This window comes from Ochotona curzoniae, unplaced genomic scaffold, assembly GCF_017591425.1.
Source record: "Ochotona curzoniae isolate NIBS_2020 unplaced genomic scaffold, NIBS_Ocur_1.0 scaffold_4701, whole genome shotgun sequence".
Lineage (NCBI taxonomy): Eukaryota > Metazoa > Chordata > Mammalia > Lagomorpha > Ochotonidae > Ochotona > Ochotona curzoniae.
Genome location: NW_024467122.1, coordinates 72,369,485 through 72,383,716, shown reverse-complemented (window position 1 = coordinate 72,383,716; position 14,232 = coordinate 72,369,485). Strand labels below are relative to the sequence as shown.

Genomic DNA, 14,232 nt, shown 5'->3' with positions numbered 1-14,232 from the left:
GGGGCAGTGGGACAGTGGGGCATTGGGGCTGTAGGGCTGTGGGGCAGCAGGACAGTGGGGCTTTGGGGCAGCAAGGCAGTGGGGCTGTGGAGCAGTGGGGCAGTGGGGCAGTAGGGCTGTGGGGTCTGCATCCCTAGCTGAGCCCACTGTGTAAGGCCACAGAGTAGAGGTGAGGTCGAGAGAGAGGTGATCATTGCTACTGCTTGGGGAGAACGGCTCAGAGTACAGAACTGGAGGTCAGATCTTGGTTTGTCAAAGAATGGATGACTTCTGGTAGGCAGTCTTCTCCAGGTTCCTTTGTTCAACTGTGAAGTTTAACATAATCCTTTCTCCCAATGGAGAGAAAATGCCCCTGGTATCCTTATGCCAGAGCCCACGCCCGCCGGCGTGCATCAGCAGGTATGGTGCCTACCCTGGCTTTGCTTCTGACTCTGCAAGGGGAGGCTGCCAACGCTTACCACGGCGTGGGTGGTCCCAGCCAGTGGGCAGTGCCCCGGTTGTGGTTTGTGAGTGAGTGACTGGTAGGCAGGTGTTCACTTAATGCTTAGTGGTGGCAGTTTTGGCACGACCCTGAGCAAGCTGCTTGGTTTATTTGTTGACTGTCAGCCACACCTCCAGAGTGGTGGTGAGCTGCTCTGAGCGGGATTTGGCTTAGGAAGAACTCAAAGGGGCGCACGCCCATTCACCAGTAAATGAGATTGACCCAGAGTCTGCTTATCAACACACTAAGAACTGAGCATATTTTAAAAGTGTGATTAAAATTTTTTTTTTTTAAATTTCATCTTATTGGAAAGGAGGAGAAGGAGAGAGGGAAATCTGTTTTCTGATTTTCACCCCAAATGCCTTCCAACAGCCATGGGCTGGGACCAGGCCAGAATCAGAAGTTGGGCACTCAGCTGGGGTCTCCCATGTCCTCGAGCCATCATTGCTTGCTGTACCCTGCATGTCAGCAGTAAGCTGAGACCAGAAGTGAAGGCAGGACGCCCAGCTGGTGTGGGCTGCAGGCTTACAAGCAGCATCCCACCTGCTGTGCTGAGTGCCCAGCCCTCAGTGCCCGGGGCCATCTCCTGGGCAGGACGTCTGCCCAGGGAACGGAGCTTGCACACCTGCAGGAGCTGAGGCGGCACACACTCTGTTGCAGTTCCCCTTGCCAAGCTCCTAAGGGGCCTGGGGGACTGATGTTGGGACTTCCCACTGTATCCAGCAGTGCTGCAGATATCCAGTTACGGCTGTGTGACAAAGGAAAGACGGAGGAGCACTGGGCACTGATAGAAAGGTGTGTCTCCTTATAACAAGGACTCATCCCCACTCCGCCCCGGGGAGTCACTTCCTATTCCGCTCCCAGCCACAAGCGAGCGCTCTTACTCGCACAGCTGCCATTTTCACCTCTCGGTTTTCTCTACAGGTGCCTTTGAGACCATGGCAAATTCCCCAGCAGCCCCTGGTTACTTCCTGATGTAAATTAAGCTTTAGACCGGAGGAGCTTCAGGCTGTATAATGGTATCCTCTCTGTGTCTAAGATCAGCTTCAGCCCTACTCCACTTCCGAGCTGTTCTCTCTGCTACAGCTCGTTAACCACTCGCACTGCAGTCCTGTCGTTCAGCAAATTCCTTCTCCTCCTGGAACAGGATTAGCCAAATCACAGGGTTGGCGCTGTTTAGCATGCAGGAGATGCAGGGTGCACACACAAGTTATCTAGCGCTCTTCCCAGATGGTAAACATATCTCTTTTCACTAGAAATCGAGCAGCAAACATTCAGATTCCTCACCAACACTGCATTTAGATTCGCATCCATTTTCCATTTGGCATCCTTAACGAGTTGGTATAATGAAAATCAGTATTTTATCCTGCTATTGCTGACTATCTTTTAAGTTACAGTAATGTCGATGGGAATTGAGAAAAAAAAAAATCATCAAACAAAACTCGCAATTTGTACGGGCTTTGCATCTATCCGTTTTCTGCCCTTCCACATCTGAGAGCTCCACATTCCGAATGGCTGCTAACGCATATGGCCATTTGTTAGTTTACAACAGAAATCTAAGACCACTGACTTCTCTGGTTATTGGACTGTACTGAGTGGCAGTGCAGCCCAAGCGTGAGAGTCAATTTTGATGCCAGGGAGACCTGAGTCTAGATTTCTGTTCAGTGAACACCCCCTGTACTGGCTTCCAGCAAGTTAAATGACAGTCTAGGCTGGTTCCACCTAGGAGCACTTAGAAGGGAGAGTGGCTGTCGGGAGTTGAACTGTGCCCCCAGCGACCACGGAATGGGTCTGCTCCAAGGACCACGGAATGGGCCCGGCCCGATTCTCCACAATCTTCTCAGCAACATTGGCAGGTTTTTCCTTCTCTACCAGACGCAACTGGAATATGGTCACGCACTTTCAAGTCATCTTCCAAAAGTTCATGGAAAATGTTATGGATTTCCTTTTCTTTTGCACAAAAAACAATGCTTAAATCCTATTTTGCTACACATTTTCACATGTAGCCATGTATTTGAAACTAAGATTTTCAGTGCCATCACAGGGACCCGCTCTCAGCCTGACCAGTCCTCTTAAGTGGAAGACACAGGACACAGACGATATGGAAGTGACCACACCAGACCAACTGCAAGAAGCTGCCATCTGCAGGCTAAGGGAGGCCTGGAAGAGAGCAGGCGTGTGGCGTGCGGGTGCCTGGGCTACAGCCTCCAGAATGGCAGGAGGATTGATTTCTGTTCACGAAGCCATCCTCCTCTGTTTTTGTTTCGGTGGCCCCAACAGATGCTATATTGTTAAGAATGATTCATTTGTCGCAAGCAACAGTAACCAAATCCAGCCAACTTCAGGGAATTTATTCTAAGGGTAGAGTGGTATGTTACAGATGCTGAATGGAGTGCAGCTGACATCAGAAATGCACAGGGTCCAGGGCTGGAACACCGGGAATGCTACTTTTCATCTGTTTCTCACATGACATCACTGTAATCAATTCCAAGCTTGGATTCCTGGGGAAGAGTGGTCAGTGCCCGTCTGATCGCAGTGGACAGGTGGGAGGTTCCTCTCAATGAGGAACCTGTAAGAGACCGGCCAGGGCGCACGGGCAGGGGGGCGGGCTGCTGACACTTTGGCCATGTTGAGCAAAACCAAAGCAAGGCCGGCCTGGCTGGAGACTGTTTGCAACCACACGGTTATTTCCCAGGTCAGAACACAGTCTGAAGGAAACAGCTGCCCAAAAGGCTGGTTAGTAGCTTGTCCAAAGCTGTGTGCTCACCAATTGGAAAACAGTGTGGTGGTGATCAAGAGGAATGCAGACTGCTTATAAACCAGAAAGCTGTGCAGCGAAACTAAGGCGAAGCTATACTGGTTTGTAGCATTATGGACAAGTATTTGGGAAGTGAAAAAAGCACTAAAAGGAGCTTCTCATTGGGAAGAGAACATGGGCCGATGTAGAACATGCAGGAGGCACAGAGCTGCGGAAATGTAGCTGCCTGGTCTGCATTAGAATGGGAACCGGCCTCCACACAGCGGTGCGGGCACCTCCACCCCTATGCCCTCCCTGATTCACACTCAGCCATCTTGCTTGCTTGGCTCCCCCTGTAGACCCCAGTTCCTCAGGTCTGACAGAGGCCCGCGTGCCCCCCAAGGGCATCTGTTGCCTGCATAGCCGTCATGAGCAGAACAGGAAATGACAGCCAGGAATCTGCTTGCTGGGTTCAAATGGTCAGAATAACTAAGAGACATCCAGATGTGTTCCTTTTAAGATGAAAACTTTATTTTACAATTTTATAAAGCAGTTTTACATTAAGCACAAACAATCCATTTACTCTGTATAGAAACAAAATACCTTTCCATTTGCAAAAAAATCAAGTTTTGCTGTATAGAAAACTAACAGGTGCACATTGTGCTTAAACGGCAAAATCTGTACAGCCTTACAAAAGACCCCCAGCAGGAGGGCATCCGGTAAACACTTTATTGCATATTTAACACATGGTGTCAAACCCACACGGACGACAGAGGGGGCGGGGATAGCAGCTGTCAGTGATGCTTTCACGCTGACAAAGGACAGGGAGGGTCGCATCTGGAGAATTGTGCTTGTGTGCCATTTCTGGTACCCTGGGTAGATCCTGGGTGAGGCCACCGCGGACAGTGCAGGTCCTGGATGAGTCATCGAACTTGACCTTCATCCAGAAACATGTGGCTGTTTTTAAGACTGAAATGGCAATAGATGTACCATCCAAGCGAACTCAAGATAAGCAAAAAAAAAACCAAACAAAAAAAACCAAACAAAACCCAACACCTATTATAACATTTTCCCAAAATAAACAAGATTAAAAGGTCAAATGCCCTCCCCCTAGTCTTTCTAAGCTCAGAATAAGTAAACATTTTACGTGATTTAAAACCTTACAAAAAGCCACATCTCTTTGTGGACAACAATGACATGGATCATCTGTGCTGTGCTCCCCACACAGCCCTGGCTGGCCTGCAGGCTTGCTCAAGATGCAGACCGCTCTGCCTCAGAGGCGGGCTTCCCAGCTCCGCAGGGCCTGCATCCCAGCCGGCTCCCAGGCAGCGGCGAGGCAGCCGGTGCACCAGTCTGCACTGACAACGTGGCTACAGGTTCCCCTCGCGCTCTCAGAGCAGGCTGAGATCACACCACTGACCAGGCTGCTGCTGCTGCCACGTGGAAGGCGGCGTGACCCACCAGGAATGGCAGGGCACTGCCACTCGGGGCGGGGGAAGCCTCGCCTCCCTCCGGGAAGAGGACAGCCGCACGGTTAAGGCACTGGTGTCTGCCGCAGAGGCGGTACCATGCTGTCCTCACGGACTCCCTACATCTCAAGACTGTCAAGCGAACTCAGAGCGCAAGTCTGGCCCACCGTAAATCCCAACACTAGGATAAAGAAAAGGGGGCTCCCAGAGGGCAGAAAGTTTATTTTTGAAAAGCATCACCCAAAATAAAAATGAGGCAGTCCTCATTTTTATTGCTGAGACAGAGAAGATGCAGTCTAAACGTTGCTGAGACAGCTTGTAAAAGGCCCAAGGCTGGGAGAAAGCATATTCACCTACAACTCTTTTGGTTGTGGGGAAAATGAAGAATTGTGGTCACACAAAGCGGAAGCTTACGCTCGCTTTTTTATGGCTGGTTTAATATTCCGGGCAGCTCTTCGCCTTCTTCACTCCTGCCCCCTTTGATGCTACATCTTATAAACTATATACATAAACATGTGATCTGTTTTCCTGTTTCTAAGCAGTGCTTGGTAGGCCAAACTCAATGAAGACGGTGTGTAGGCAAGTTAACCCAGCCATCTCTTCAGTGTGCACCCCAGGCCCAGAGAAGCTGTGCTGTGCTGGTCAACTCTGTCCCCTGAAGGAACACGCAGGCCTCCTGGTCTCCATTGGGCAAGGGACAGCACTGACTCAGCGCACTGCCATGCAGGACCACCAGAGTCAGGGCAGAACCACCCGCTTCGTATAAACTCGCTGCCTGAAGCCCCCGAGGTGAGGTACGGCAGGGGCTGAACCCCTAAAGAAAGACCCGATCGCCCACAGCTAGCACTCTTGGCAGCACCCCTTGTGACAGCCGGCCGTCCCAACACCAGCACACAGAACCCGTGGTTTGCTAAGGGATGCTCGACTCCATGACTCTCTCCTGTCATCTCTGAGCGGGTGTCTGTCCTCACAGGGGGGAACGAGACCTAAGAGGGAGTGGCAGTGGACTTGAAATCACCAGCCCCTTCCCAGACTCAGGTTCGTAATAAACATCCCAAATCATGTCCGCAAGATGGACAGGACTCTCAAGTGTAGTCAGAGAGGACAGGGTTCCACACAGAGACCATGGCGTGCAGGAAGGACACACTGATTATCAAACTCTTACTGATTGTAGGTCAAGTTTCATAAAACAGGAAACGTTGTGTAATCCCTTGTGCAGTCAACACGCTTTGTTTTAGTTGTGCTTACGTTATAGAACTGTGACGCCTGAACACTGTGGGTGTGTTTTTGATTTGCACGTTTTGAAGAAAATCGTAATCCAAAATATTCTCCACATATATAGCAAATTGAACAAATGCAACAAGAGCTCACTGACTCCCAGGAAATTAGGCTACAGAGAGAAGCTGAACACGACCCACCATCCAGGCTACGAGGACACAGTTACGGAATGACAGCACACGCTTCGTTTTCAAAGTCTGCTTTCAATATAAATATAAATAATCACATTTTAAAAGAGTTTTGTCCCAAGCTGGCCTGGGCCAAGCTCAGCACGTCTGGACCATCCGGGGAACTGGACGTGGCGACAGGCCAGGGCATTGTTATGGCCCGCTGACTAAACACTCTCCGTTCAAGGCCACTTCCTGAGTTAAAACGCCAGCTCGTGGAACGCAGGTGCTTCAGAAGGCTGCCTTGAAGAGTCACCGATGGCTCTGATGTCATCCGCAAACAGCCGGCGCACAGCCTTTTAAAACGTGCCCACGGCCTGCCGGGCTGGAGCCCGGGGCTCCGGTGGGCAGCAGAGGCTGGCGCGGGCTTCTGGCTGGCAGCCCTAGTTGTGCTTGGCCCTGCTGCCCTTCAGGTAGCTCTTCCACCTCTTCACGAACTCCTTGAAGACGGGTGACTCATCGATGGTGCTGAGCAGCTGCAGCTGGTTGATGTGGGTGGTGTGGTAGTCCCAGCGGGCCAGGTTGGGCGCGATGCCGAGCATGAAGTGTCGGAGGTCGTAGATGGTGCCTGAGCCGGTGTCATAGAGCGGGAGCATGGCTTTCAGGGACTCCATGCCGCGCTCGTACAAGGACCTCGCTTCTTGGCCGAGTTTTTCCCCTGCAGTTTCTTTTAAGTCGTACAGCCCAATTAAAGAATACATAAAGCCGTTCAGGACGAAGGAGCTGGGTGTGGTTGGGTATTCTTCATACCAGTCGTGTTTATTCATGAAAACGGCTTTCACCCCGTGCTGCTCCGACAGGTACTTGTAAGGGGCTGTCGCCCTTAAAGCTGAATTGAGGAAGATGTGGTCTTTCGTTAACAGATAGGCCCTGACGAGCGTAGAAATGGCTTGTCCTTGGGCCATGGCAGAGTACCACCCCGGCTCTAAAGACTTGAACCCTTCCCCTAACTTGCGGGTCACCATTATCGGCCAGCCGCCTCTCTCGTCCTGGTTCCTCACCAGCCAGTCACTCGCGGCGAAGAAGGCGGCCATGTGCGCTGTGGTGGAGATGGTGATGTTGTCGAGGAAGCCCTTCCCTTTGGCGATCAACCTAACCACCTTTTTGGGCATGATTTTGGTTGGCTTGACGGCTTTTGTGTTGGAAAGACCCACTCCTTTCCTGAGGTCCGTGACCAGGTCCCTGGTGACTGTACTCCACGAGGTCCTGGGCCCGATGCCGTAGTAAACGTCTCTGTCTTTAAGAGCAATCAGCTGGGTATTGGAGACGTAGTGCACGGTGAAGAGCTGGTTCTTTTCCGTTGTCTCGAGAACCACGGACACGCTCCCGTTTGTCAAGAACTTGAGGTCAAATGAGATGATAAAGTCTCTTGTGTTTCCCAGTGGCAAGGACACGCCTTCACTGGTTTCTGCAGAGGGTGAGACACCAGCACAGGGCGTGAGAACACGGGTCCTTCTGTATTTGAAACTGCACAATGCACCCTTGACAACCACCATCACACAAAATTAACACTTAAATATGCTGTGCTCTGAATCACTATTTTAACTTTTTTTTTTTTTTTAGGATTTATCGTTTTTATTCAAAAGTCAGATTTAAAGAGAGAAGGAGAGACAGATTTTCTATCTGCTGGTTCACTCCCCAAGCGGCCACAATGGCCGGAGCTGAGCCAATCTGAACCAAGGAGCCAGGAGCCTTTTTCAGGTGTCCCACACGAGTGCAGGGGCCAGGTACTTAAGAAGTCCTCAACTGCTTTCGCAGGCCACAGCAGAGAGCTGGATGGGAAGTGGAGCAGCCGGGACATGAACTGGTGCCCCCATGGGATCACAGTACTTTCAAGACAAGGATTTTATCCATTAAGCTATTGCACTGGCCCTTAACTTTTTTTTTTTTTTAAAACAAATTAACTACCAACTAATACAAAACTGGTGATGATGAGTTCATGATGATCTGGTGACAAACAGATGAAACTTCTTGGCTTTTGGCATTTGGTTTACATTAGGGATTAAGTACAAGCGACTGAGACTGGCAGTGTGGCACAGTGGGTTAAGCCATTACTTATCATGTCCACATTCCACAGAGGTACCAGTTTGAGTTCCAGATGTTTCTCTTCTGACCTAACTCCCTAATGCACCCGGGGAAGCAGTGGAGGATGGCCTAAGTGCTTGGGAGATCCAGTTGGCGCTCCAGGGTTTTGGCTTCAGCCTGGCCTCAGTCTTTGTGGGTTATCAGCTGAAAGCCCTCTCTGTCTCTCCTTTCTCTGTAACTGTGCCTTTCAAAAAACCCCATCTTAGAAACAACAACAATGGTTAAGGTATGGTTGATCGTACTGCCTTCTCTGAGCTCCTGCTAGCTGGTAAACAATCAATGATGACTCTAGTACACACATCCTGCAAAAAGTAAAAGTACCTCCAAATTAGCACATAACATTGCCAAAAGAGGGCAGGGGAAAACAGTTACATGCAAAGCTAATTTTTTTAAAAAAAGGATTATTTATTTGAAAAACAGAGTTGCGGAGGGGTGAGAAGTAAAACCTCCATCCACTGGTTCATTCCCCAACCAGCTGCAATGGCCAGGGCTGGACCAGGCTGACACCGGGAGCCTGGAGCATCCTCTGGCTTCCCACGTGAGGGCAGGGGCCAAGCACCTGGGCCATCTTCTCCACCCGCCCAGTCCTCTGCTAGGTAGTTGCTGGGTCTCAGTCAGTGCCTATACAGAATGCTGGCACTGCAGGTGGGACCTTAGCTCACCATGCTACAATACTGGCCCCTTACATTCTAGTTACATTAACTGTACATTGATATATTTTACTATGTTCTTTGCACTTTACGTACATCTATTTACTCAGATAACCCTCTGAACAATTACAATAGGTTATTTTCCTAAATATTGTAATTTGATGCTAAGAAGGCAGGTTTGTTTTCAGATATTCACTGGGATTGTGAACAAAATTTTTGGAAATTAACTAAGTTCATGTAGAACACAAAGTCAGGGTGGCAAGGAGGAAAACAAGCATGGACTCTGGAGTTAAAAACCTTACACTTGGGCGCGGTAGCCTAGCGGCTAAAGTCCTCACCTTGAACATGCCAGGATCCCATATGGGCGCCGGTTCTAATCTTGGTGGCCCCGCTTCCCATCCAGCTCCCTGCTTGTGGCCTGGAAAAGCAGTCAAGGACGGCCCAAAGCCTTGGGACCCTGAACCTGTGTGGGAGACCCGGAAGAGATTCCTGGCTCCTGGCTTTGGATCAGCTCAGCTCTGACCACTGCAGCCACTTGGGAAGTGAATCACTGGAAGGAAGATCTCTTCTCTCTCTCTCTCGCTCTCTCTCTCTCTCTCTCTCCTCCTTTCTGTATATCTGACTTTCCAATAAAAATAAATTAATCTTAAAAAAGAAAAACCCTTACACCTGAACTCTTGCTCTACTAATTTTAAGAAGTCTTCCAAGATACACCTCTTCAAGCCTCAATTCCTTCACACGTCAGAGATAAGGTGACTTTGCAGGGTAATTTTAAGGAAGAAAAAAGACAAGGAATCAATGACAGTAGTTAGTTACTAATTATCTGATGCTAATGAAACAGTACACACTGCTTTAGCTTAAAAATTAATAGGAAATTTCTCTTGCACATAATAATTACTAATTATTAGAAAGATGATTTCCTGAATATTGTTCATCCGGACCTACCAAGAAGGGAAACTGAACATACTAATATTCTTGTGATTTCCAAACATAAATCCTATGTATTTATCTCATTTGACCTTTACAATAATCTTTCGAGGTTTGTGGGAAAGGGACTATCATTCCCTTTAAAGATGAAGATAAGCAAGCCCTGCAAGGTTAAACGTTGTCCAAGGCCAAAGCTAATTATTGCTAAGCAGGAACTAGAATCCACATTTCTTGGATCAAGTTAAAAGTCTATGTAAAAGGCAGATGCTCCTGGAAATGACATCCTGCTGGGAATAATCAATGGAAGTATCTATTTTTCTAGGACACAGGCACAGAAATCAATCTGCTGTGGGGGCCGTAAGGAGCTCTGTGCATGCTGCCAGAGGCAAAGATCAGAAACGTGAACTTGAGATGGTGTGCCCGCTGTGACCAGCAGGCTGGGCTGACCATCTGACTTAGGCCGCAGTGGACTCCACCAGTATCACCCTATGTGGCTCACTGACGGAACGGACAGTTATGGAAGTACGTCAAGAATGGGGCCACTTTGAGAGACTTAATGCTCTGAATGACTTAAAAAAACTGATTTCAAAGTGCACTTCGAATACAGCAAAAACCCATTTTAGCTGGCAAAATGTCAACACGTACTGTCTCCTAACTACATGGGAAAGTGACATGGGATTTGGGGGGGCAGAGCAACACCCCTGAATCCCTGGATTCTGAATTGACTTAGGAATCATTCAAGATTAAATTACATTCAGCAAAACAGACTGCCTTGAGTGCTACTTATTTTCTCATTGTGGGGAAATGCCTCATTTATCAGACAATCATATCAACTACGATGACATTCAGGCCAAACTAGATAACAATGGCCCAGCTTTAGAAGTCCCAATAGGAGAAAGCTGAAGGTGTGCCTATTTCCTGCCACAATCCCATTCTAATTTTCACTTTATACAAATTTAATGAAATGATACAGTTCAATCACTTATGTCCTATAAACAGATTAGTCCCACTAACTCAGAAACGAATTAAGAGCAGTAACCTCTAAAACAAACCCACCCTGGGTGTTCCTAACACCTTACCACCAGCAGAGGGGGCTCCTGAGTCAGAGAGAAGTCAGCTACCCATCACCATCCTCTCAGCAACCCTGACTCAGGCATTCGAGCTCCCACTTCCTAGGGGAAGGAAGTTGTCTGCTGCATCAGGCAGGAAGACGTGATGAGAGCTCCAGCCATTGCCCTCACTTGGGGAGTGATTCATCAGACGGAAGACCTTCCTCTCTATCTCTCCTCCTCTCTGTATATCTGACTTTGTAATAAAAATAAATAAATCTTAAAAAAAATTTCTTTCTCTTTGTGTACCTGTGACTTTAAACAAATAGATACATCTTGTTGGGGGAGGAAAAAATGAAGAAAAGGAAACCCTTATGTATTTTGGATAGGAATGTAAATTGGACCATCCATTATGGAAAATAACATGGAGGCATCTTACAAAATGAAAAATAGAAGTACCATGTGTGATCCAGCAATCCCCTAAAATGAAATTAGTATCTCAAAGGAGATCTCTGCATTCCCACGGACACTGCTCCATTGTTCACAAAAACCCAGACAGACAGAACCCATGGTGAAGGGATTAGGAAAACGTGGCATCCATACCCAGTGGATTTTATTTGGTCAACAAGAAGCATAAGTGCCTGCTGTGACAACACAGATGAAACATGAGTGCATAATGCTAAGTGAGGTACATCAGACAGACAAAAATACACTGTATGATGTCACTTTTCTATGGAAACTAACAATGTTGAACTTGAGAGTGACTTGTCGGTGTTCTCATCAACACACACACACACACACACACACACACACACACACACACACACACACACACGACAGCGTTGTGAGGTAACAGATGTGCTAACCTGACTACAGTATTCACTTCTCAGAACAAGATACACCTGCACTTGATATACCCCAGCATCACCTTAAACACCTTAAGTACATACACATATGATGTTACTTGTTACTGTGTAAAGCTGGACAAAAAGAATATTGTTTAAATCAGCATTTTGGGCCCGGCGCGATGGCGCAGTGGTTAAGGTCCTCGCCTTGCACGCCCGGGATCCCATATGGGCGCCGGTTCTAACCCGGCAGCCCCGCTTCCCATCCAGCTCCCTGCCTGTGGCCTGGGAAAGCAGTCGAGGACGGCCCAAAGCCTTGGGACCCTGTACCCGCATGGGAGACCTGGAAGAGGCTCCTGGCTTTGGATCGGCATAGCATCGACCGTTGTGCTCACTTGGGGAGTGAATCATCAGACAGAAGATCTTCCTCTCTGTCTCTCCTCTCTGTATATCCGCCTTTCCAATGAAAAAATAATAAAAATCAATCTTAAAAAAAAAATAAATCAGCATTTTGAGACACACAAACTCTTCACTGATTCATTTAATCCACAAGTGTCTTACAGCGAGTGAGCGGAGGCCCTGCTCAGAACATGAGAGACAATGAGATGAGCGCCAGTGTGAGGAGAGTTCACAGGAAGCCTAGGGAAGAACGGCTACCGAGACAGAACCAAGTGAGGTCAGGGAACGAAACGAAGAGCGCTTTGGGAAAGGGACAGCTAACTTAATTTAATGGAGCAGGACAGGCATAAAGTTTCTATTCATTTAATTTTAAAACTAGAAGAGGAACAAAACATGATTCATCAATGAAACAATAAAAATATGCAGCAGAGTCATTTTACAGTTCTTCACCATAGAGGATTTTGTTTCCCTTCAGCGAAAAACAAATTCGAGGCCAAGAACGAGAAAAATAATAGGCTGACGGCATGCAATGCAGCCCCTGGCTGTCTGGGTCCTTCCGGCCTCACTGGGACCTGGACGTGAGGGCTTGGACTCTAAGGTCCCAATCATTCTTCCACGTATTTTCTCTGCCTTTACCTCTCACGGGGCCGGTACTCGTCTCTTCCACTTCATGAAACTTCTCACTTTTTGATTCTTCTCTCTGAGCTGAGCAGTAACTCCCAAGTAACCCCCATCCATTTCTCGCCTTGTATTCTTGTCCTAGAGGCATGTGTAAGATACCAGAGCCTACACTCCACTGCCAGCTAGCACTCGTCCAAGCACACAGTGCCGGCTCGAGTGGCTGTGTCCCGCTGCCTGAGTGCTCCTGAGCACAAGCTTACAATCCCCTCCGGAAGGAGCTTTCCTGCAGCTCCTGGCTGGAGGGAAGCTGGCTAAGGATGTGGGTACTTAACTTTGTTTCATTAGCCATTTTACCCCAAACTGTACAGTGAAATCTGTTCCTCTAAACAGGCTTGAATTCAAAAGATTATTCTAGAAAAACCTCACAGATACCTGAGGCCCTCCAGATGAGGGCTGCACCCTCCTACCCTAATCTGACCCAGCTCCCTGGTACACCGGCCTGAGAAGAGTGGCGTAAGATGGCCCATGTGTTTAGCTGGGCCCTTGCCACCTATGTGGGAGATCTGGATGAAGCAGTGAGTGTAAAAATGAGCTCCCATGGGTCCACCCAAAGTCCAATGTCCTTTCCTTTGTCTAACCATTTCCTTCCTTAATAACATGACTAAATACTGCTAGATGCTTCCTCGTTCCTTCTCACTCCGCCAGACCTGCTGTTTCACAATCACCAAGATGCTCTTGAAGCTGGGCTATCACTGAGCGCCACGTGAAGAGGTTCTAGTCACAGAACAAAAACAACGGTCATCATCACTTGCACTGCATTAAGCACTCTGAAATCCATCACTTCCGGCCAGCCAGAGCCAGCAGGTCTGCTGCGGCTTTCGAGGTCTGTGAGTTGCAGCCACAAACAGAGAATACACAAGGTCTCTCAGCCTTTCTTCTCTTTATTTATCACCTGCAGGGTTGGCGGGAACAGGGCACCTCTTCCGCTCCTGACAACGTATCCCTACAGAGAATGAAGCCTGAGGTGCAGCTACTAAAATCATCTCCCTGTCTCATTAGAGTAGTGGGCTCGTTAGTCCTCACCGATATTGATCAGAGCAGAAAAAACACATTACCTCCTAATTAATGAGACTGCCTTAGTACAGGGGAAATGTTGCATAAAGTCGATTTGATTTTATTAATGAAAGTGGCTTTATATGAAGTTTGAGATTATTTAGTACATTAACAAAATTCAATAGGAGAAGCATGCTTATTTGGTAATATTTTCTTTAGATTTATTTATTTTTATTGGAAAGTCAGATTTATAGAGACGGAGAGACAGCGAGAAAGATCTTCTGTTTACTGGTTCACTCCCCAAGTGGCTGCAACGGCCAGGGTGGAGCTGAGCTGATCTGAAACTAGGAGCCAGAAGACTCTTCTGGGTCTCCTATGCAGGCACAGGGTCCCAAGGCTTTGGGCCATCCTCAACTGCTTTCTCAGGTCATAAGCAGGAAGCTGGAAGGGAAGTGGAACAGCCTGGATATG

The 14,232-nt window shown here is 48.2% G+C and overlaps 1 protein-coding gene across 2 annotated transcripts in view; it reads right to left on the bottom strand.

Moving 5' to 3' along the window:
- Nucleotides 1-3,727: 3,727 nt before the first annotated feature.
- GLCE (glucuronic acid epimerase) overlaps nucleotides 3,728-14,232 on the bottom strand; it is a 91,189-nt gene continuing 80,684 nt past the window's right edge. For both annotated transcript variants that reach the window (XM_040970170.1, XM_040970171.1), the window contains exon 4: nucleotides 3,728-7,540. In XM_040970170.1, the coding sequence (XP_040826104.1) occupies nucleotides 6,516-7,540 (1,025 nt within the window). In that variant the 3' untranslated portion in view covers nucleotides 3,728-6,515. The remainder of the gene's footprint in view (nucleotides 7,541-14,232) is intronic.